This window comes from Pelobates fuscus, chromosome 5, assembly GCF_036172605.1.
Source record: "Pelobates fuscus isolate aPelFus1 chromosome 5, aPelFus1.pri, whole genome shotgun sequence".
NCBI classification, from domain to species: domain Eukaryota; kingdom Metazoa; phylum Chordata; class Amphibia; order Anura; family Pelobatidae; genus Pelobates; species Pelobates fuscus.
In genome coordinates this window covers 99,237,176-99,262,706 of record NC_086321.1, presented here as the reverse complement: position 1 = coordinate 99,262,706, position 25,531 = coordinate 99,237,176, and the positions used below count along the sequence as shown (strand labels likewise).

General features: G+C 39.3%; 1 protein-coding gene across 1 annotated transcript; it reads left to right on the top strand.

Annotated features, from left to right (window-relative positions):
* The first annotated feature begins 728 nt into the window (after positions 1-728).
* CDO1 (cysteine dioxygenase type 1) lies at positions 729-24,801 on the top strand. Its single transcript, XM_063456926.1, has 5 exons — positions 729-1,099; positions 9,424-9,501; positions 19,038-19,192; positions 20,267-20,436; positions 24,403-24,801. Exons 1-5 carry the CDS (start codon positions 930-932, stop codon positions 24,430-24,432), a joined length of 603 nt encoding a protein of 200 aa, XP_063312996.1. The 5' UTR covers positions 729-929; the 3' UTR covers positions 24,433-24,801.
* The last annotated feature ends 730 nt before the right edge of the window (positions 24,802-25,531 follow it).

Below are 25,531 nucleotides of genomic sequence, written 5' to 3'. Positions count from 1 at the left end.
TAATCCTTATAATTAGTTCAAAGTGAATTTACCATTTAATGCCAAAATAGCCAATTTGGAGCATGATCTAATTTTAGGAAATAAACATGCAAGCTGATTTGGTGATTTATTTCCCATTCTGCTTTTCTGGAAAATAATCTTTCCCCTGTCAGTGCTTTAGAATTTCACGTTTAGAGCATGACCCTCAAATTCCCAGCCTTTTCTGATGAATACATGTATCAGTTATCATGTGTAATGGCATGCATTGCTGTTCAGTGTTTAATATTAAGTCAATATTGAATCATTTTGTTATAAACCTAAATGCAAATATATATATACATATATATGTTCCAAAAATGCAAAAATCATAAATGCAGAAAATGGCAATTTTGATGCAATAAATGCAAAATAATAAATGGTTCTTAAAACTGACATTTCTACAAGTGATTTATCCTTACTAATTTTAAGCAGCAAAATTGGTCTGAAATAAAATCTTGTATTACAGTGTGTCCATGCATAATATAAAGAAACTGATTCTATTCCCCCCTGCAAGCCCCCTACTTAGAGCACAGCAGGACAACGTGTAATTAATCTATGCATCTGCAAGAACTTGCCAAATGTAATTAAACAACTTGCTAAAGGTGGATGTTTGCCAGCACCTACTTCGAATTACCTCCCTTTGAAGCTAATTAAGTGGTTCTCTTATCAGAGCAAGTGTCATTCTATGGTAATCCAGTGTATTCTATGCCTGTAGATCATCTCTGCAAGTAAGGAATACAGGCTAACACTGGTGTTATCCCTGCTGCCACCCCTAGAAAACTTGGTACATCCCTTTTCCAAGTCTGAGAACATAAATAGTGAAGAAACAGGACAAGGGAGCATATTTCAGTGTGACTGAACTGCTGATATCCAGAGGAACGTGTTAACACCCCTCAGAGCTACATTGTATCATGGATCACACAGAGGTATTGAAGCCACAGACTTTAGATGATCTCATCCAGATTCTCCACCAGATCTTTGCCAGTGACAAAGTTAACATAGAAGAAGTTCAGAATATAGTGGAGTCCTATGAAAGCAATCCATTGGACTGGGCGAAATATGCCAAGTTTGATCAATACAGGTAATGTAGCAAATTAGCAACCCTTTCATTAAAAAGGGGAGTTTTCCTATAGCAGCAATGATTTATTTAGCTGCACATGTATGATGTTATGCTTTTTTTTTTTCTGTGCATGGCTGGTGTAATTGTAACACATGGTGATTTAATGATTGGGTTGTGTTTATTGGGTAATAATGCAGATATTGTGTGCATTCGGAATGCTAGATTGGGTGCATAATATTACAAAATAAACCACAACTGTTAACATCTGCTTTGTATTAATGAAGGCTGCATTGCTGGCACATGGATTTCCATTCGGTTTACTGGAGATTCAGAGATCGATTTGAAAATACTCTCTGCTTAGATCAATGTCATATATATATATATATATATATATATATATATATATATATATATTTTTTATTATTTCCTTACAAAAATTTAAAATAAAATAAGTCAGAACTGATCTGTAAACGTGAGTCTCTTGCAATCCGTGTAACCATTGTTGCATTATTGATTTGATACTTTTTATTGTTTAGAAGGTTTTTCAGAGAAAGAAATTCCCTTGTTGGGGACCGTGCCAAATAAGGAGTAATCCCCATATACACCAATAACCTGTCTCTGAACATTTACCACCTGCTACTCCTTGATACAGCTCGAGATCTCTCTGCTTGGATGCTGTAACCACAAAATCCTTCCACCGATTAATAGTGCATAGTGTAAATGGGAACCTGTGTTTCTTTCTGTAACTTGATTTAATCGGGAAACTGGTTGCAGAGGGGTTGAATGTATGTCCTTGTTAATCCTTTTACAAGGCAATCAATCCCTTCTGGTAATCACACCTTGTTTGCTTTTTTTTTCTTCTTTTTAACACTCAGTGTCCTGCACTTCACATTGGTTTCTATGGTTACTAATCCCCATTTAACACTTTGCCCCAGGACAAGTTCAGATTCCACTTACAGGGTTTAGGCTCTACCCTCTCCAAAAAGTAATAGTTTGTATAAATAGGTGTTCAGGTTGCACAAGGAATGTGATGATGCTGCTCTTCAGATTGAGCAATCGATGTGTATTGCACTGTACATTTTTGTAGTATGCATTTATTTACCGCTTGTGACCTTAGTTGGTACCATAGAGAAACTTGCAGGATTTTATGTAGATCGCATCTGCAACAATGTATCACCTGCATTTGAGCTGAACCCTGTCAGATCTCTCACTTGAAACTTGTAACCCACTTCCAACTAGAGTGAGTTAGATTGAGAACAAGCGAAAAAAAGTTTAATTTCATTATTCAAATACCTGTAAACCATTTACAGTTAGTGTAAACCCTGCATCAGTTAGCATTGTGTCTCTGGCCAGTCTCTGATTCTTCCACTGGCACTGTCCCCCACCTAGAACCCTAGTAACACTTCCACTGGCACTGTCCCCCACCTAGAACCCTAGTATCACTCCCACTGGCACTGTCCCCCACCTAGAACCCATGTAGCTCTCCCTCTGGGACTGTCCCCCCACCTAGAAGCCCTGTAGCTCTCCCTCTGGGACTGTCCCCCCCACCTAGAAGCCCTGTAGCTCTCCCTCTGGGACTGTCCCCCCACCTAGAAGCCCTGTAGCTCTCCCTCTGGGACTGTCCCCCCACCTAGAAGCCCTGTAGCTCTCCCTCTGGGACTGTCCCCCCACCTAGAAGCCCTGTAGCTCTCCCTCTGGGACTGTCCCCCCACCTAGAAGCCCTGTAGCTCTCCCTCTGGGACTGTCCCCCCACCTAGAAGCCCTGTAGCTCTCCCTCTGGGACTGTCCCCCCACCTAGAAGCCCTGTAGCTCTCCCTCTGGGACTGTCCCCCCACCTAGAAGCCCTGTAGCTCTCCCTCTGGGACTGTCCCCCCACCTAGAAGCCCTGTAGCTCTCCCTCTGGGACTGTCCCCCCACCTAGAAGCCCTGTAGCTCTCCCTCTGGGACTGTCCCCCCACCTAGAAGCCCTGTAGCTCTCCCTCTGGGACTGTCCCCCCACCTAGAAGCCCTGTAGCTCTCCCTCTGGGACTGTCCCCCCACCTAGAAGCCCTGTAGCTCTCCCTCTGGGACTGTCCCCCCACCTAGAACCCATGTAGCTCTCCCTCTGGGACTGTCCCCCCACCTAGAACCCATGTAGCTCTCCCTCTGGGACTGTCCCCCCACCTAGAACCCATGTAGCTCTCCCTCTGGGACTGTCCCCCACCTAGAACCCATGTAGCTCTCCCTCTGGGACTGTCCCCCACCTAGAACCCATGTAGCTCTCCCTCTGGGACTGCCCCCCCACCTAGAACCCATTTAGCTCTCCCTCTGGGACTGCCCCCCACCTAGAACCCATTTAGCTCTCCCTCTGGGACTGCCCCCCCACCTAGAACCCATGTAGCTCTCCCTCTGGGACTGTCCCCCGTAGAATCCAGCCTGGTTCTATCTCAGTTCTGTGCTGATGAGCTCAGTGCGAGCAAATGCCACGCAGAGCTTGCGGAATTCCAGAGCGTTCTATGGGTGTGACATGGGAGTGTGTCTGGCAGCCAATCACAGACAGCTGGATTTGACACCACTGCTCGACTTCTGCAGATCAGCGCTGCCTGGCCGCTCTCTGCTTATCCAGATCTAACCTGCTTTTTCAGCCATTGTCGTTCCTCACTCTCACTTTTCCAGCCACATGTTTGCTTCCTTACATGTCACTTCTGGAAGTGCTTAAGGCTAATTTCTGTTTTTCTGACCCCATAGACTTAGAGGTCATTGGGCGCCCATCCCCCAACCAGTTCTTGGCAGGTCCCGTGCTGAGGATGTTTTGTTTTAGTTAAAATGCTACATTGATTATTGATAAATGTGCACAGAGACCCATTAATTATAATGTCAACATATCTGCTGTATATGAGTAGCATAAAATAATAAAGGCTATAATCCCTAAAAAGTGGATTGATTGATTAGGTAATTGCAATATCTAGGACAAGGTAGCTGACTTGGATAGTTTTTCTAGTTTGGCTTCTTTGACCTCAAAATGGCAATTCCCTTGCAAAGTCAACACAGTGCACTTTTTACAGTACTATAATGGGATGAAGACTGGTGAGAATCAAAATGAATTTAAAGTTAAGGGCCACAATAGCCAAACTGGGTAAGAGAGATGGGGCTGGCAGAGTGTGATGTGCACCAATGCCTGTGGTGTATGGAGGCTGTTTGTAGTATTGTGACTTGTAGGGACTCTGATTGTGGTGTATGTTTGTATTTCGTTTGTGAGATAGCATGTGTGCTTTTGGAGATGCTGCATCTGGTATTGTGGGGGACATTGCTTATTAGATAGGCCTGTGGGGGAGCTATAGTGTGGATCCATATGGTAGGATTGATACTGTAGTGTGTGTGTGTGTTGGGGGAGGGGCATAGGAGCTGTAGCGTTTTAACAAAATAAGAACTGCAGTGTGGGGTAAAAGGGTGGTAGTTTGTGTGAAAGGGAAGAGCTGTATGTGTATATGGGGCTGATACTTGCTTACACATCTCTATGCAATGTTGCTCCGACCTACTTATCCTCCCTAATATACAAATATGTCCCGTCTAGGCCCCTACGCTCTGCAGAAGACCTACGTCTAACCTCTGTTTGTACTCCTACCTCTGATGGTCACCTTAAAGACTTCTCTAGGGCTGCACCATTCCTATGGAACCCCCTTCCCTTCTCTGTTAGACTTTCACCCAATCTCCATTCCTTCAAAAAATATTTGAAAACTTCTTTAGAAAAGCAAATCAAACTGTGAACAGGTTCCCCTCTCCGCACCCTGATTCCTCTCCTGAGACGTCTAAATTTCAAAGACGTCAAGTAACCTCAAGCCACTTCCCTAAACTATAGTTTTAAGCATTTATTCTTTTTCTTGTTAAATTCTGTTTATTTGAACATTTTCAGGTGTAAAAACACGTTGTCGGAAATATAAAATCTCAAACAAAGAGTGTACATAGGATTCACAGGTCCTGAGCAAACTGTAAACATACACCTTGACGATTGAGAAAATAGGGACATGCACTGACATTTATTTCAAAAGGAAACGTGATATGAAAATGAGTTGGGCATCATAAGTCAATATCACCAGACACACACAGGTCTCAACCAGGTTGCCATGTGAGGAACCATCTTTCGGGGTGGGCCATTATGTGACCAGGCATCGTAAGCCAATTGCTCAAGGGGTCTACCTTATCTCGGTTTAGCCTGCCTGTTCCTCCATATTTGGTGTCCTACATTTGATCAGACCTCTTGGGGTTACCCTGTCTTCCTTACTCCTTTCACTTCGCCTGTTCTTTGCCCTCATAAGGATCGTCAGGTGGTCTCTTGGATCGGTACATTTCCTTAAAGTTAATAGTCTGGGCGGGAAGCAGCGTATTTACTTTGTGCAGATGTCCCCGCGTTATTCCTCAGCACTGTTTATATACTGTAATTTTACCACCAGTCACTGCCATAATTCATATTAATAACTTCAATCCTTTCTTGACATTGTATGCAAGGCTGTTAATGCCTGACATACAGTGTGCATTCCCTGGAATCCCATGATGCTGTATATGTGTATAGAAAGATGGCTGACCATGTGCATGTTTGGAGCATCATGGGAAAATCCCACCACCAGTACCTGGAAATGATCCAGAACACCTCACAGTACACAATACTCTCAAAAACCTTTGCATTTTTCATAGAGACAGAAACATTAAGACTAAAGTTGTAAAGACAGAGTTTAACTTTAATTGAAATTCCAACTTATTCCAAAGATATCCATCAAACATGCTGGGGACTCTTCGTACAAGGTACATTTTACTGTTCATTTCAGTTGGTTATTGCTTTTTATTTTTTAACTGAGTAACGGGAGGTGTGCTATAGAGGAGGGTATAAAGTACTAATCTTTCATTTTGTCCTGGAAGGATGATGCCTGGTTAAAATACCAGGTGTGATCTCATTAATGAAATGAGAGTATGAATACCTACACATACTGTGCCTCAAACACAAGAATGGTCCTAGTTATCGAAGGGACTTGTGTGAGAATGCTCATCCCACAGAGCCAGTGATGAGCTATATTACTATCTGGACCATAGCTCAACAGGTGTGCATGAAAGGTTGAACACCGTATCATTCCAAATGCCTTCACCACTATACTTGGCAGGATAGTTTGCTATCAAAGCATTAAATACTACTTTAATGTCTTACCATTGTTCAATGCTGTTAGTTTTACATAGTAGTTATCCTATTATGGCATTTATACTGATTGTATTTCATAAAAATGAAGGGACACAAGTGTGTGCCACACTACCATCATGGTGTATACTGCAATTATAGACCTTTGCAATGTGTACCATTAGGGGTTCATTGTAGTTTAGCTAGAGTGCTTATAAATTAAGTTTTTGGTCTGTAGGGCAGTCCTTATTTGTCACATCATTTACTGTTTTTTCTTAAGAGTTTGCGAAACGCAGAACGTCAAAAAACTAACTAGAAAAAAATCACTGAGCTAGCAGTGTTCTGTCGAAGGGCATTATTAGTTATGTAAATACCTGGTGTCTACTGAAAAGTGAAACCTCAGTGCTTCAAATTTATTTTTTTCCTTGTCCCAATACCAAAGCGTATTTAAAAAGCTGCAAACATGAAGGCTATTTAGGGTCAATTTGAGCCTTCAGATAGTGTCTGAATTGCTTTAAAAAAAAAAGTGAATTTGGTGCAACTGGAACTTGCATTTCTCAACAATGGTGCTGCTGCTGCCACCATAGAGACCAATATGTTTATATAAAACACAGATTAAGGAACAGCCCACACAAAAACACAGCTTTCAATTTTTTTAAAAGGCTAATTAAAATCACTTATCTTGGCAAACAAATATGGGCATTCAGTTCCACCATTCTACCATATCTTGTTAAGACTACCACTACGCCACAGTACCAATGTCTGTGGGCCCTTCACCGATTCCAAAGTGGGAGACAGTTCTAAATGAACTAGTATACATAAAATGCAAAATTAATGTGATTTAAAAAATAAATAAAATAAAAATATATATATATAATATATATTCCAGAAAAATACAGTGTAAAAATGTGATCATGCTTTGATGTATATTCTCACAATCCATATCAAGTGACATTGCTATTCAAAACCTTGCATTTCTCAGCAATGGTGTTGCCTTAGAGACCAAAATGTATTTGATTTGTTAATCTCTATTTTGGTTTCTATTTTAGCCTTGTTATGCTATATTATAAAAATGTTACTCTGCGCTAAATTGTAAGAATTCTCCAAGTCACCTATAATTTATTTCATCTACTTAGGCCTTAAATTTGAAATTCCCTTTGAATTCTCACTTTAGTAAATAACCCTGTTAGAGAATATTATATATATATATATATATATATATATATATATATATATATATATATATATATATATATATATATATATATATATATATATATACACACACAGAATCTGGCACTCTACCTTTAAAAATATATAATCCAAAGAGCCTCGGTGCTGCAAAGCGTAGATATATAGGAAAAATGGTGAGAAGAGCACTCCAGAGGACTTGTTTAGTTGATTTTAATCTGTGGTGAACAAAATCGAAGTTTCGACCCGCAGGTCTTTATCAAGATGAGAGATATATATATATATATAGCAGACCGTTGAATATGTCCAGCTTATAGTGATTCCATTATATACTCCTAGATTTTTTTTTTTTTTTTTTTGTTAATGCTTCTTATACCTAAATAAAGCTTTAGGTATTTGTTTTTAATGCTTCTTATTCTTAACTTCATAACCACGTTTAATACAGAGGAGATGGAAAATTGGGATCTTCGTATGGCTTGGAAATAAACCTTTTCTGCAGAAGAAGTGACTCAACTCACACACAGGGCTTCATTAGTTCTAAAACTGAATGGAATACAATGTAACCGCCAGGCAAAATATTCTGCATTCAGCTCTCGTTCTGCTCTATTTCTCACTGTCATTTTAACAGACTATTAAAATGAAGGTTAGCCCTAATTCTATTGCCTTGACTTTCTGCCAGTATATCCAATGTATCTATCAATCTTTATTTTAGATGTGTAAATTGACCACAACATATCCTACACACCTGCTATGTAGGAAGCGTTACACATACCAGTGACCACGTACAAGACCCGATAGTAACAATATAAAATATAATTAAGTATTTCATTACAAAAGGAATCCTGTGTAAACTTTTCCCTGTGTATGGGATCCACTTTCTTGGAAATGACACAATTGAGTAACTAAACATGGAAAATCCTCAATAAATTGTGTTTACATTTTTTTCATGTGATGCTCTGACACAACAATCCAATTTAGTCACCGTTTTTGTTTTCTCCTTTTTCAATGTTTTTTTTTTAATTTTTTTTTTTATTTATGGTAATGACTGGCAGGGAGGCAAGAAGGACCTTTTTGAATTTTTCTTTTTTTTCAGGCGAAAACATATTTGCTAAATATAGGGGATAGTTAAACATAATATTAAAATGATGAAGTGGCAGGTTTCATTTGAGAAGAACTCTACATTAACCAATTTATGGTTGGCAGTTGTCTCTGGCCTAATGAATGAGGGGGGAAAAGTAGGATGTGTGGAATTTCAAAATCATTAATACATAGCCTATCTCTATCATTTCAGTTATTATGCAAATCACTGAAATATACAGACGTCTGCCTTTTTCGTTTCATTGTTCTCAGTCATACAAAATGCATAAAGATAAAACATATCCATTAGTATCCGTTAGTTTGGATTTTGTATCGGCACAAGATGAGCTAAAACAAGCTTGACATCTGAGTGGAGACCCACCGAAGGGCAGGCTACTTGAGCTGTTGTCCGTTCTCTGTACTTTCTTGCACCTTTAATCCAAATGTGGACTCCTTGCTCACAGTGCCTAGAGGAGCATCTGCTATACCTCACTGACGAGGCCTAAAGCTGAAATTATCGTCTGCGGTTGCTATATCTCTCATGCATAGAGAGCCGTACTGTATTTAGAGGGAAAAAAAACACCACAGACACAACTGGGTAAACCTTAAATCCTGGGCTTATGGGGAGGGGGAGATGAGGACTGGCTACTTAATTTTAACCCCATCCAGAGACTTTATGAAGTTGTAGGTTTCTGGTATATCTGTGAAATGAAGTTTTTCCTAAACCACCTTACTTATTTCGATTTATTCTCCGTCCTAATGTATACTTTGTGGTGGCTGCATTCAGCATTGAAACCAAGGAAACACACTTCACTGTGGTACATAGAATTTAGAATCCCCTGTGGCGTTTTTATTAATGTTCTTTTATTGTGGGTGTTGAGGATTGGAATAGTATTTAAAACTCTTCTGTTTACACCTTTGGTTTTTGTTGTAGGTACACGAGGAACCTTGTGGATGAAGGAAATGGGAAATTTAACTTGATGATCCTGTGCTGGGGTGAAGGACACGGCAGGTAATTTTCACTCAATGATTAAACTTTGCACCATGTCAGCTTAGTCACAATGTTCTCCTGTATTATTCTTTTGGCAGCAAAGAGGAATGACTGAGAGCTGTACTGCAACTCAACTCACACGCCTTCTGCTTTGTACATCTTTTTTGCAGCTGTGATCACCAGAGCTGGATACATGCATGACCAGGCTTCTTTGCACTGTTGAACTTTGGTGAATTGCACCAACTGTCTAAGAGTGAGAGGAATGTTTGGAGAGAATAGGGAGGAACCATGAATGGTGACCTCCATACCTTATGCAGTGAGGTAGTGATTTCCTTACCATTTGTCTCAGTGGGTGTCCTCTTCTTCTAACAAATGCTAATTTGCAATTGCTACAATTGCTTACATGATTTTTTATTTTTTTTATATTCTTCTCACATTTGTCTACACTTCACATAATGACAAAGCAAAAGACAGGTTTTTGACACCATTGAAAATGACTTAAACAGAAAAATATTAAAACTTCAATATTGCATCAACAGGAGTATTCAGTATTCCATTATTAGTATTTTGGTAGTAACTACAGAAATCGTATTGTGCAGGTGATGAGCAGTGCCTGGTTTCTTCCAAACATGATGCTTTGAGGCCAAACCGGAAAATCTCCATTTCATCAGACCAGCGACTTTTTTTTTTTTTTTCTATCCTTTTATGTTTATTTATTTTTACAAATTGCAAGCAGATTTTCAGGATTCTGCCATTAATGTCAAATCAGTGGAATGTTTCAGTGATTGTTGTCCTTCTGCAAATGTATCCGATCTTTGCACATGATCTCTGGAGATCACTCAAAGTGACCATCGGGTTCTTGGTCACTTCTCTTACTAAAGCCCTTCTCCCCTAATTGCTCAGTTTGGCCATGCAGCTAGCCAAGGAAGAGTCCTGGCTTTTCCAAACGTCCTACATTTAAGAACTATGGTGGTCAAACTGCTCTTGAGGAACTCTGTAAGGCAGCTGACATTTTTTGCAGCCTTCCTCAGATCTGTGCCAAAACACAATCCTGTCTCTGAATTGTGCAGGCATTTCCTTTTTAACCTTACGATTTAATTTTTGCTCTAATAAGCATTTACATCTGTGAGACCTCAAGACAGGTGTGTGCCTTTTCAAATCACGTCCAACCAATAGAATTTGCCAATACAAGACAATATTTTGCTCAGATGCATCCCAATTTGTGGACTTTTAAGTGTCATAGCAAAGGATTTGAATACTTATGTCAATGTGATTTTTTTTTTTTCTTTTCAGTTTTATCTCTTTAATAAGTTTGCAAAAATATTTTGCTTTGTTATTATGGGTAACTAGTGTAGATTGACATGACAGTATTATTTTAACAATTGTAGTAAAAGGTTGCAACATTAGAAAATAAAGGGGCCCGAATGCGCTGTCTCTCTCAAGTACAAATGTGCAGTGAGCTCAGCCACTTTGTTGGCTTAACTGAAGTTTAATTCTTACTTCTAATGCAGTGATGGCATTATTGGTCATGTGCAGGTATGAGTGAACTTTGCCACACCATGGGTACTCAGTGCCGCTGCCACCATAAGGCAGCACAGGCAGCTACCCTGGTATAATGCTGAATCAGCAAAAACTTACAAGATTGCATGTCTGTTACAGCTCTCTGCACAATGTCATAGTACCCTTAGCATACTGCATGTAATTATGCAAATGGGTTATGTTTTCTGGGGTCCGTACCCCTGGTGTCCCCAAAATTGGCACACCAGAGTAGAAACATTGGGTGTTGGGACAGGAGCCAAGAATTAGTACTGTGTACTGACAGTTGGAAGGCCTACTACTGCAAACTTTCTTTGTCTTAGGGATGAGCATAACCACCTAGAAAAGCTAGTGGGTATGCGGCAGCCTCCCGGAGTCAAATGCCAGAGCTGAAAAACACTCTTGTGCTGTGCTCCTGCACAGCAACAGCCTTTCAGCCAATCAGGAGAGCCGTGCTGAGTGCGGGAATCCTGATTACAACAGATTTTTAAAATTGCGGATGGTTAGCTCGTCCCACAAAGCACTGAGAATATATATTACCCAAAGGGTAGAGAAACTTAATTAAACATCTAAACAAAAAAAATAATTAAAAAACCCAATAGTAAAGGAGAACAAGAACATATTTAATAAGTCGTGAAGACATATGAGATGGACTTGAAAACGTTTGTATAATAATAACGAGGCAACAATGTATAAGCTTAAAGAAGTATCAAATAGACTCTGAAACTGAAACCACCTAAATGGCAACAAAATAAGATCTGTAAAGAAAAATAAAACATTGCAACAAGTCTCTGAAAGCAGATTCTTTATGCTGGGAGCCCATGAGAGTTTCATATTGCAGATACTACTAGCATCCAATCTTCCTACTTAGGTGGATCCTTGGTTTGTTGGTCTTGTCTTGAAGTACGGTTATAGTCTGTTTAAACCCTCTCCTTCACCCCCCTCCCCCCCAAAAAAACAGGCTGAATAACCTTATGTAAAGAAAAAGAAAACTACCACCAGCAGGCCAAACTAGGATGGGTGCTATTGCTAGGTGGTTATGCTAATCCCTAAGACAAAGAAAGTTTGCAGGTTGTGGATTCCTGCAAACTCTGATTTGTCCCCCAGGAGGCATAACCACCTAGCAAAGCTAGTGGGTAGAATAGCACACACCTGGTGGTCCTAAGAAACTGAAGGCGTTCAAATTCTGATGGCCTCCAGTAAAATCTAACAAAGGTTTTACTGGACAACCATCTCGCAGCTTTCAAGATGGTAGGGAGAGGAAGGCCCTTTCCTGCTGCTTTAGTAGCTGAGGTTCCCCTAATTGAGTGGCCTTTGAACACAGAAACCTCAATACCAGCCAAAGACATGGCGGAAAGTATCCAACCTCTAATTGTATTTTTGGCTGAACAAAAGGGATTCCTTGATGTAATAAATAATTGACTGATACCATTTCTAAATGCAGCAGAAAGGTCAAGGTACGATTGTAACAGACTGACTAAACATAAGCCTGGTTCAGAAGGATCTTGAACCAAATCCAATTCCACTGGCCTTTTTTAAATATGGGATGTTGTTTGTCTCCCTTTTAGTATAATATAGAACCCTCCCAGGGTCTGGGACAACTACGGTTCTAAAATATGGATTTGAGTTAACTCCGCTCCTCTAGCTGCCAGGCCAAAGACCGCAGAGAAGCCAACTTAATAACAGTCCATCTTAAATCAATTTTAGCATTATCCAAAGAATTAAGGAAATGTAATAAGCGGTCTACATCCCAAGTAGATGTGTAACATGGAGTATATGGGCGTCAGACTGATAACCCTTTTAGTAAGCTCAAGTATAGGGCATCTTGAGTAAGGTTAGGGATAAGGAAATTTAAAGCAGATCCAAAGGTCTTGATGGTACTGACCCCGTAACCAGAATGGAATTGAAGGGTAATGAATTCTAAAGCCAATGGAATGGTATCAGATCCCTAAGATTTAGACCAAAAAGAAATCTCCCATTATTTGAATTCCTCAATCATCTTTCTATATCTTACCCTAGTTCTGCATCTTTAAGATGAATTGATGATGTCCAGGACCTGATTTGATAAAAGGGGATGCAATAAGAGCCTACCAGGGCTGTGATCCACATCAGCTGCAGAAGCTTGAGCAAAAGATCACTGGTCCCCTGAAAGCAGTCCAGTCATACCCAATGGGATCTTGGTTCCCTTGACTAACTGATAGATCAAGGGGAACCAGGGTCTGGAGGTCCATACTGGGTAAACAAGAACTAAACTCTGTACCCTGTCCCTGCGGTCTTCTCCAGCACTTTCATCAGTAAAGATGGAGGGGGGGAAAGGCATAAGGGGCTGGCATATCTGTCCATTGGAAAGACAGTGCATCCATCTTCCAAGCTACCTTTGTCCAAATCCTGGGAGTTTGTGCAGACGTTTAGGATGCAAACAGATCTACTTGTCTTTGGCTAAAATCGCTTTCTATCCATTGGAATAGAGCAGTCTTTAATTGAATCGTTGCCAGAGAAACTCTGGCGAGAGAGAATCTGGGAGCTTGTTCGCCTCTCCCAGAACGTATTCTGCATAAACCTGAACTTCTTTTGCTAAAGCCAAAGATCTAGAGCCTCCAAACAAAGACCTCTTGATCTTGTGCCCCCTCTGTGGTTTATATAAGCCACTGCTGTCCTGTTGTCAGATTAGACTTTTACCTACATCGGTAACTAGTTTAGAGGAACTAGGCCATGGAGAGCTAATTTTATTGCTCTTAACTCCAAAATGTTTATATGAAGGAGTCTCTCTTGCTCTGACCAAATTCCTCTTATCGCGTTTTGGGCTGTAAATGCACCCCAACCGTGATTTGAGGCATCTGACGTCAGAGTAACTGCAAACAGCTGCTGTAACAGGGGACGCGGAAGTGTGATTTCCAACCCCAGAATAGACTTCAACTCTTGTCTGACCTTCTTGGGGAGAAATAATTTTGATTCCCAATGGCCACCCTGTCTTAATCGATTCCCTAAAAACAGCTGACTTCTTCTGCAATGTAAAGGGGAATCATCTTAGGCTGGTGTTAAAGCTATTCATTTCCCGATAATCTTTGCCAGATCTCTCAAGGACCAACTCTGGTGCCTGAGAGACAAGGTCAGATGTACTAATTTGTCCCATTTGTCATGAGGGATTCCTAGTGACATAGTCCTGGTGTTCAGTACAAAACCCAGGAAGAGAATGCTTTGAGTGGGAATTAGGACTGATTTCTGTAAATTCACTACAAATCTTAGGTCTTGTAAAAGGGCAGCAAGATAATCCCTCTGAGAAGCAAGGACTTCTCCATCTCGATGCATGAGCAGGATGTTGTCTATATAGTACAGACAAATGTAACCTTTTAGTCTGTCATGGGCTATCACTGATTTCATTATTCTGGAGAATGTGTATGGTGCATTGCATGGGTCAAACACCATAACAGTCTAAAAGCCTAAAAGATCTGATAAACCCTCCATCCTGAACCTTTTTCTTTTGATGAAGGTGTTCGGAGACGTCACATTTAGAATCAGTCTCCAGGAACGTCTGATTTTTGGGATTGGGAACCATGGACTGATCCATCCTGTAATAGACATGTCTGCCAACTCTATCTTCCCTTGATTTAGAGCTAGAGAAAGGGAGGCATCCAGCACTGGATTCACCTCTCTGCCGGGTGCAAACCTCTAAACTGGGAACCTTTAAAAGGGGAGTTATAAACCTCTTTGAAAAATCTTTACAACTCATTTGTCTGAAGAAATATCCTTCCAATTTAATGGAGTGTGAGGAGGCACACTTACTTGAATGTATAGTTTTTCTCTTGGAAGCTGGACCACCTCTGGAATGAGCTCCTCTGCCACCACCTGGGAGCTTGTTTTCCACTGTAGTCGTGGTACTGGGCCTGGTGAGATGCTTCTCAGGACGCTCCTACAGCTTGATAGGGGTGACACTCGATTCGAAAAGGCTTCTTGTAGTCAGGAAATGACTTTTTGAGCTCTGAAAAGGATCTCCTTATAACAGCCTTTAACCTCCTGAATGAACGAGGGACCGAAAAGGTTAGAATCCTCCAAATTTGGGTACGCTTGTGATTTAGGGGCTAGGTCAGACATTCCTGCTGCTTGGAGCCAGCAGGTTCTGCGAATGTTTGAGATGTAATTAAAGGATTGGCCAATAATTGGCACTGCCCTGACGGACGCTTTCAATAAAGCCATCTTAGACGGCAGCAGAGATGAAGCAGATGGTTTCTGAGCATTGCCTTCTTTATCCAGCATCAGTAATAGTGGGCCCACAGCATCAGCAATTTGTAAACTGTATATTACGAAAAGTCAGGTCTGTGGGATCCATAGATACACTGCTCCCTGTGATAGATGACAGAGGAAGATCTACCTCAGGAGCCATTAAAGACTGGATGTCTGGGATGCCAATGTGGTTCCTGAGGAGAAGGTTATCCTCCTTAACCAAGGGGGATTTAAAGGATAGTTTGGCAAAATCTCTAACCAAATTCGCGCTCCATAGCCCATATTGAGTGACATAATTTTGATGGGAGAGTATTTCTTAGTAGACTCACTATAGCCATCTGAACGTTTCTAAGTTTTCCTCGCTCAGTGGAAGCTGCTGAATAGACCACTTCCTCAGATTCTCAGTCTATTTCTGGAGAGCCATGTCTAGAACTGAAATGGCTTTGGGAGGAAGAATGAGCAAACCATCTAGAAGAGGAAGGAGACAGACTATCTAACCTCCAACGAGATCTGTCCTTTTTCTCTGGAAGGGGTTTCTGCTGCTCAAACGAGGGAAACACACTATTCCTCTTTTGGGATCCTGTCCCTTTAATTTTTTGCTTACTCAAACGAGTATGAGGAGTAGGAGAAGCAGATTTTTTTTTTTTTCCCCCCTCTAATTAGGAACTGGCAGAAGAGACCAGCTGCCTTTCTTTACATAAAACTGGGACCATATCCTCCTCAGAAGATGAAGAGGATGGATCCCTGGCAAGGAAAGCTCTATTATTGAGCTTTCTAACATTGATGGGGTTGCCTCTAAAAGAGGCATCCACTAAATCTGTGGCAGACACAGATATGGAGCCCTCCATCAATGCCATTTTTAAAAATCTGAGGTAATCAGGATTCCTGCGCTCAGCACGGCTCTCCTGATTGGCTGAAACGCTGTTGCTGTGCAGGAGCACAGCCAAAGCATTTTTTCAGCTCTGGCATTTGATTCCGGAAGGCTGCTGCATACCCACTAGCTTTGCTAGGTGGTTATGCTCATCCGAAAGACAAATATGTATATCTCACTCTCATTATTTATCAAATTTTTTTTTTATATTCTTTTGGTCATGCTCTTATGCATTTAAATACAATCTGTTTACCTGTGTATTGATGTTACTGTCCGCTCAGAGTTGTTTTTTCATTTTTCCCCGTAATTTTACTTGTACCTCAAATAAAGATTGTCAAAAAAGAAATGTGCAGTAATATGGATAATTGCTTAACCTGAGAGTAAATTTAATGAAACTTGTATTTTCCTTTATGGTATCACTGATGCATACACGGTGTAACAATAACAAATATATAACTCGCTGTCTGCTAATGTGTTCAGTTGATTCCTAGTTTACATTATTCCGGAGCTTGCGCCATTTTAGCCTGGCTGGAAAGGTTACAGTGCACTGTGCTTCTATGATGAAGAGACAGGCTAACTTAAAGAGACTCATTATGAATACTCTCAGATTCCTTTTAAAGCAATGAGAGCTGATCGTAATGGGAATCCGATCTTCGTTTGGTGCTTGTAATGGTTCCAGGGGTGTAGCTAAACTCTAAAACATCCTTAGGCTAAAGCCTGTGTCAAAATACCATAACCTCTCCTTCAAGGCGGCATCCAAACCAATCCCCACTGTCTTCCTTAACCCTTGCAGTCTTACATCCCTCAGCCCAGGTTCTGTCACTTTATTTCCTTAAAACCTAATTTATTTTGTCGCTTTCTACTGAAATCCTAGAAATCCCCTTTAACCTAAACCCGGTTTAATATATTTCTGACTATCTCCCTTAAACATTACTACTCATTAGCAGTATGGCAGGAATGTGCCGAAACTGAGCTACTTTGATTCGCCAATGCCTAATTTAAATCGATGATAAAGCACTAGTATTCCGTCACCTGAAGACCTCACAACTGGGGTTTCAGCCCCTAAAGCCATCCTCAGCCCCTAAAGCCACCCTCAAACTCCTATAAAAGTCTGTGTCTAAAGTCCGCTCAGGTGTAGTGAGCCATCTTATTGCTCTTTGAATCTTGGGGGGAAAAAATGGATCTGTCTCCCTCTTTTCACACACACCAGCGTTTTGGAAATCTGATACTCTCTGCAGACTGAGTTTTTGATCTTTTTTATTTTTTTTTTTCTTGTATCCCTTCAGGCTGTTGTCCAGCATGTGAAATAGATGTGGATTCTGCTTTTGTCTATACAAATTTGTGCATGCCTACACGTCAACAGTAAATTGTGTTCCAACTGTCACTTCCCTGGATTTTAATATTATCCCTTTATTTAACAAATATGTATTTGTGTGGTGTAAAAAATTAAATGTAAATATAGTTGTCAACACTTCTGAAAGTGTGCACTTCCATCTTACCTCTCTGTCAATGATTGGTATAAGCTCTGTCCCTTCACATGGCAGTCAGAATAGAGCTTGGATTGGAATGGAATTTACTACGTTTTAATATAAACTTTAATCTTTTTCTATGATCTCCATTTTCTTTAAACTTCACTCATTTATTTTGCTTAATTCAGGGAAATTATATAAAAAAAAAAAAAAAAAACATTTAATCTATATAGCTGGCATGGCCAAAATTATTATTATTTTTTTTTTTTATATAAAGTACAAATAATACATTTTTATTCTAAGTATAATTTTAACAACTTTCATAACTTTAACTGCAGCCATGTAAAGGAGGACCCTATGAGCCATGTGACATCAGCTTGTGTTATGCTGCTTAGATTGCCCTCCCCCTCACAATTTAGGAACCATTTGATGTAAACCAAGTCATTTCCTGATCCTCAGGCAGCCTCTATTGGTTGTGTTGATAATGCAGAATTAAAGGACCACTATAGTGCCAGGAAAACAAACTCGTTTTGCTGGCACTATAGTGCCCTGAGGGTGCCCCCACCCTCAGGGTCCCACTCCCGGCAGCCTGAAGTTGGAGGAAGGGGGTTAAACACTCACCTTTCTCCAGCGCCAGGCTCCCTCAGCGCTGGGGACTCTCCTCCCTCTTCGGCTGAATGTGCATGTGCGGCAAGAGCCACACATTCAGCCAGTCCATAGGAAAGCATTCCCAATGCTTTCCTATGGACGCTGGCGTCTTCTCACTGTGAAAATCACAGTGAGAAGCGCCTCTAGCGGCTGTCAATGAGACAGCCACTAGAGGCTGGATTAACCCTAAAGTAAACATAGCAGTTTCCCTGAAACTGCTATGTTTACAGCAGGCAGGGTTAATCCTAGATGGACCCGGCACCCAGACCACTTCATTAAGCTGAAGTGGTCTGGGTGCCTATCGTGGTCCTTTAAGACTTCCTAGAAATAACATAATCAAGGTAAATTTTGTCCAAATTGGTATTAAATGACTTGATATAATTCTAGTTTCCTCCTTTAGATACAATATAATTTCTCATTATCAAATGCTTGTATCTAATCTTTTATTTTCCTATACTGCTGTAGAAAGGTTGTTTACTGATCATACCATTCCAGAGAATCACATTTGAAATTTTTAAATTTTATTTTTTTTATTCACGTCATGCATCTTTGGTCTTGTCTACAAAATGTGGAGCCATTCCAATGTCATGCACATACATGCCTATATCTTCAGTCTTATTTTATTGCTGTTTAGTAGAACATTATCATCTGATTTTTGAAAAACGTTTAATTTTAAACTCTATCCAGTAATGCTTGATTTTTTTTTAAACATTTTGGAAAGTGTTTATATAATATTGAATGCCATTGTAAAACTGTTTTGCTGTATGCCCTTGATCACACACTGAAATCATTTCCAATTGTTACCTATGCAGCAGTATACATGACCACACCGACTCACACTGCTTCTTGAAGATACTGCAAGGGAACCTTAAAGAGACGTTGTATGACTGGCCAAAGAAAAAGAATGGCGCGATGGTTCAAAAATCAGAAGGTGTTCTGAAGCTGAACACGTGCGCCTATATCAATGGTAAATCTTTATAGCACACAATTATCTTAAATGCCATACTCCCCTAATATATAGGCTGCTGCCCCCCCATGCCATACTCCCCTAATATATAGGCTGCTGCCCCCCATGCCATACTCCCCTAATATATAGGCTGCTGCCCCCCCATCCCTCACTCCCCTAATCTATAGGCTATTTTAACCCCCACCCCATCCCTCACTTACCTGGTCTGTAGGCTCTCTGTTGCCTGCATGTGTTTCTCCCCTGCGGTTACACTCAGCAGAGGCAGGGATAGATGCAGCTTCCTGTCCCTGTCTCTCTCCATACACAGCGCCTACTGGCCGGCGCCGGTATTGCAGTTAATTTTAAATCTCACACGAAAAATAGCAGAACAAGCTGAAACATCCAGGGAGGGGGGCAAGTGCCCCCCCTTGCCCCCCCCCCCCTATTGAGTCATGGAGACTGACACTTTCCCTGATCCATGACTTAATTCAGGGATAGGTAACATCTGGCACACCATAATGCATACAGACCTAATGCTGACAAATGAAATGCAGTCCATAACATCTGGAGTGCTGAATGTTGTCCATTTCAAACCCTTCATGAGTTTGGGCTACCTATTAAAAGGACCCTTGAATCAACCTAACCCTGCAGCTTCCCGTAGTCGTTACTTAGGTTAAAGTACCGCTACTCTAGCACTGTCACTTGATTTAATATTAAACCATTTCAAAGTGATTTGATATTATAAACCAAATGACCACCCCACAGCACTATCCATCAATCAATACAGTATAGAAAGTGGCAGAATTAGGGCAGTCCCTGGGCACTAGAAAGACTTTTGGTTTATAAAACCAAATCCCTCTTAAATGGTTCGAAGCTACACCAAGGAAGGTACCAGGGCACTCTAGGCAAAGTGCACCTTTAACATGGTACATGTGTTCTCACAAGTTATATCAGTTATCAGCTCACATAACTATTGAAAGTTTAAATGTGTTAATTTTTTTTTTTAGCACAAATGTAACCACCTGTAGTTCTTTACACTTTCTTGATTTGTGGTTTATATGTTGCTCTTTATTTTATTTCCTCTACTTGTCTTAGACTCCATTGGTCTTCACCGTGTTGAAAACCCGAGCCATACAGAGACCGCTGTGAGCCTACATTTGTACAGCCCTCCTTTTGACCAGTGCCATACTTTTGATCAAAGAACAGGGCACAAAAATGTTGTTAAAATGACTTTTTGGAGTAAGCATGGAGAAAGGACTCCTTTTGTAAGTATAAACCTAAAAATTCAAATTTGGATGTATCATTATTATTAATATGGCCTAACAAAATTCCTCAACAGTAAAAGCAACACAGACAAGTCTCAACCAAAACAAAAGCACCAAAGTTTATTTTTATTTTTTTTGTTTTTTGGGGTTTTTTTTTTTTTTTTAACCCATGTAATTTTTATTCAAAGAAATGGTTTATATGATGCAAACAAGAAGGGATTTCAACAGTATCTTATACCATAAGGAAAAACTGGTATCCAATTAATATATCTGTACCAATAGAGTAAAAGAATGACTCAGTGAAATAAGGAAATTGTGAACTAACCAAAATAGAAACAAGAACAAGAACCAGAGAGATATAGATATAGATCTATATCTATTAGTCTTACAATACAAGGAATTAAAAGCATTAATGTTGTGCATTTTTTCAAAAGAAGGCTTTTTTTTTTTTTTTAAAGGAACACTATAGTCACCTAAATTACTTTAGCTAAATAAAGCAGTTTTAGTGTATATATCATTCCCCTGCAATTTCACTGCTCAATTCACTGTCATTTAGGAGTTAAATCACTTTGTTTCTGTTTATGCAGCCCTAGCCACACCTCCCCTGGCTATGATTGCATGAAGCCTGCATGAAAAAACAACTGGTTTCACTTTCAAACAGATGTAATTTACCTTAAATAATTGTATCTCAATCTCTAAATTGAACTTTAATCACATACAGAAGGCTCTTGCAGGGTCTAGCAAGCTATTAACATAGCAGGGGATAAGAAAATCTTAATTAAACAGAACTTGCAATAAAGAAAGCCTAAATAGGGCTCTCTTTACAGGAAGTGTTTATGGAAGGCTGTGCAAGTCACATGCAGGGAGGTGTGACTAGGGTTCATAAACAAAGGGATTTAACTCTTAAATGGATTGAGCAGTGAGGCTGCAGGGGCATGTTCTATACACCAAAACTGCTTCATTAAGCTAAGGTTGTTCAGGTGACTATAGTGTCCCTTTAAGGAAAACAAAAAGGGGATGGGCAGGTAAGGGGTGCATCGATGAACATCTCATCTAAGTCATTGTTTTAGTGCATTGCCAAATTAGACCTACGTACAATTCATTCTAGGATTATGTTACAGACCAACGTTATACACGTTATACTGAAATTTCATCGACATTAAGAGAGACATTCCAAGTTAAGTCATAAACACATCACAAGAAATTACGGAAAAAATTAGTTATTCCTAGATAGTGCAGTCACCTTATCCGTGCAATGTTGTGCCTTTTTATTGTCCAAGATTTCCCAAGTAGTTTTCCAGCGATCCATACTAGGAGACTGACCCTATTTTTACTCTTTGTGAGTGTTTATAAATGTTTATGTGCCATTGCATAGTCTTTGCGTTGCAATGTATTCACTGATTAAGAGAAGTGATTGCGACAGAAAAATCAAGAGACATCAGACCTCCTTTCTTGTTTGTATTTCTAATAATATAATTGATTTAATAACGGAATAAAATTCCTTTCAAAAACTCTAAATTTATAAATACATGCAACATCTTGGAGTAAAGGCAATGAGTTGCATAATTAAGTACATCTGAAGACCAGTTGGGTCTTTTCTTCAGATGTGTTGTATAAAAAATGTAAATCAATTGTGCCCGACACTGTATACAAGTTCACTTCTAATACATTTAACTACATTTCAGACCCACTGCTTATGGAGTATCACACTTACTGACCCATGGGTTCTGCATTACAATTCTTAAATCCCATCCTATAGGGCATCAGTGATAAGGTATACAATTACAGCTTGCTTTGTGTCCATGCTGATGTAATCTAAGCATTCCAATGGCCACTAAAGAAATGCAGTCAACCTTTAATACTAACCATGAGTCTAACTTTGGCTAAACTACATAGACACAAAGCAAGCTGTCATTTTATACTTTTATTACCGGAACCCCTTTGAGTTTTAATCTTTGTGGGTATGTGGGATGGCCTTGGCTTTATATGGCTCAGAATAATAGCCACAAGCAACATTTTGTTTGATTACAGTCCGCATTTCCTGTAGTTTATAATACAGCTGAATAGGCCTCGTGTTTTTAAGTTATTTTGTAGATCCAGGTTTAACATGCTTTATTGTACACGGTGATGACTTGCTTCTGGCCCATGCAATCTTTTTAATATTTAACATCTCTGCTGCTCTGCTTTCAGTGCCATTTACTTTTCAACTTGGAAAAGCAAACAAATGTTTAACATTATGTTTGTCTTTCAACAAGCAGAGCACAGGTTATTCGTGCAGAAATACATACAACACTTATTCTGTCGGGTTTTTAAATTAAAAGTATAAAACTGAATGAGCATTGGTGATCTATCCCATAAAGTTCCAAAAGTCTAGATTCCCATTTATTTTATTGGTTAATTCCATTATAGTTGTTTGTTTATTGACCAGGTATTCTTATATCTAATTTGTTTTCGGTTTAGTAGAAGCTAGTTCTGGACCATGTCATGTGAAAAAAATCTTGAACATCAAAATGAATTTGTCAATGTGCCAGGAGGTCACTGGTGCTCGCTTACCTTTATGGGTTAAACTGTTCATAAAACGACTTGAAAAAGATATACCTTTTTCAAACTGTCTTTATGAATGGGGACCTACTGAGTGGCTTCGAGCGTCAATTGACCGCTTTAAGCCAATCCCTTGCCCGAACCTTCTCTTATGAAGAATTTCAGAAAGTGGAAGGAGAGAGCAAAATGGAGTACATACTTTGGGATTAAACCATTCATGAAAGGATTAACTCTAAAGGTACGTCAGGGACCTAAAGGAACCATAACTTCATCAAAATGAAGTTGTAATGATCCTTTAAGTATAAGAATGCTGCACATGACCTGGATTAGACCAAATGTATTTTAGATGCTTTCCAAGTATAGGCAGTATCTTGCATTATAAATTGTAATCTTGTTTTGAGTAGAGTCCTCATTAACCTCTTGTTCCTGTATACATTTGTAATACTATGTATAGAAAACCACTCTGAAAGAGTGTAAACTCCAGGAGCTAGCTAAGTGACTAATGGCTAAAGCAAAATAAATGGGAGATGCTGTACCTATAAATGTACAATAGGTATGATCTCTCTTTAAATGTGAAATAATTGGGACGTGGTATAAAAAATCACAGAGTAAACTTAACTGCAAATAGACTTAGATGAAAATCTGGAACAAAAGTAGAAAAATAAAAGTTAAAAATTAAATGTGGATACAAAATATATATATTTTTACTTTTATTATTTATTTTTATTTTATTTTTAATTTTTTATTTAATTTCTTTTTATCCACATTTAATTTTTATTTATTTTTTTTACTTTTATTTTTCTACTTTTGGTCCAGATTTTCATCGAAGTCTATTTGCAGTTAAGTTTACTCTGTGATTTTTTTTTTTTTTTTTTTTTTTTTTTTTATACCACGTCCCAATTATTTCACATTTAAAGAGATCATACCTATTGTACATTTATAGGTACAGCATCTCCCATTTATTTTGCTTTAGCCATTAGTCACTTGGCTAGCTCCTGGAGTTTACACTCTTTCAGAGTGGTTTTCTATGCATTTCTTTCATAGGTTTTTAGTGAATCCCTATTTGTTCCAGTTACTGAGCAGCCTAGTGCTAGTCTATCTCCCTCTTCCCTGTGTGGTACATTAGGTACACCAGAATTATCTCTTTTTTATTTGTAATACTATGTCTCATTTGTTAAATCCTCCTTTATAATATTGTAAAGTGCTACAGAATAAGTGTGTGCTATATAAATGCTGATAATGATAAGATAAATTGGGCCAGATGCAGCCAGCAACCTGCTGAGCTAAGGTTCACATTTAAATATTGACATCCGCGTTGTCTAATAACTTCTTGGAGGGACTCTCTCGCTGCTAGCTGATTTAATAAAATAAAATTAATTTCAATTACTACAAATAAAATCCTCACACTTGTTCCTCCTTCTACAGGCCATTGCACAATCGCAGGAAAATAACTAGTCACCTAGATCCAGTTAGTCGGGAGAAATAAACTCTGGAGCCTTGAAATTGTTTGGCCAACCTTCGTAGCCTCTCTTGTACTTCCTTTGACCAAACTGCACATATACCTCCTTTAGGATTCACAAGAAGGCGGTTTTGAAGCAATGAATTGCATCTACAACTGGATAAAAAAAAGTGGATCATATTTTACAGTTTAATGCTACGTGTTTTTTTTTCCTGTTTTGTTAATGTTTTTATTCCCACCAATTTACAAAAAGTTTAACTTCATACTGTTCATGTCCCTGATTAAAACAGAAACCAGTACTCTTAATGTTTAATGCCCAGATTTGTATGTATAGAATTTTTTATTGATCTTGTAACAAATGTACATTTTTCTTATTCAGCATATTTTTAGAAAAAAAAATGTAGCATATGAATTTGAAATTTTAAAACTAATAATAAAGTTCAAATTCATAACCAATTTGTTTGCGTTCAATCTTTTTTCAAAAAAACACTCTGTGGCCTTTTCACTAAATAATAAACTCCCGTGAATTGAAGAGAAATTGCAAGATTTAGGTCAAAATATCTGACTTGAAATTATTGTGTTTCACTATAGTCTCAGCCAGAGAATTAAGACCCTACAGCGCCCTGGATAGGTTTCCAGTTTGCTCCTCGCATCTTTCTTCATGGAGTAGCTTATAAAAACATAGAATGTGACGGCAGATAAGAACCATTCGGCCCATCTAGTCTGCCCAGTTTTCTAAATACTTTCATTAGTCCCTGGCCTTATCTTATAGTTAGGATAGCCTTATGCCTATCCCACGCATGCTTAAACTCCTTTACTGTGTTAACCTCTACCACTTCAGCGGGAAGGCTATTCCATGCATCCACTACCCTCTCAGTAAAGTAACACTTCCTGATATTATGCTTAAACCTTTGCCCCTCTAATTTAAGACTATGTCCTCTTGTTGTGGTAGTTTTTCTTCTTTTAAATATAGTCTCCTCCTTTACTGTGTTGATTCCCTTTATGTATTTAAATGTTTCTATCATATCCCCCCTGTCTCGTCTTTCCTCCAAGCTATACATGTTAAGATCCTTTAACCTTTCCTGGTAAGTTTTA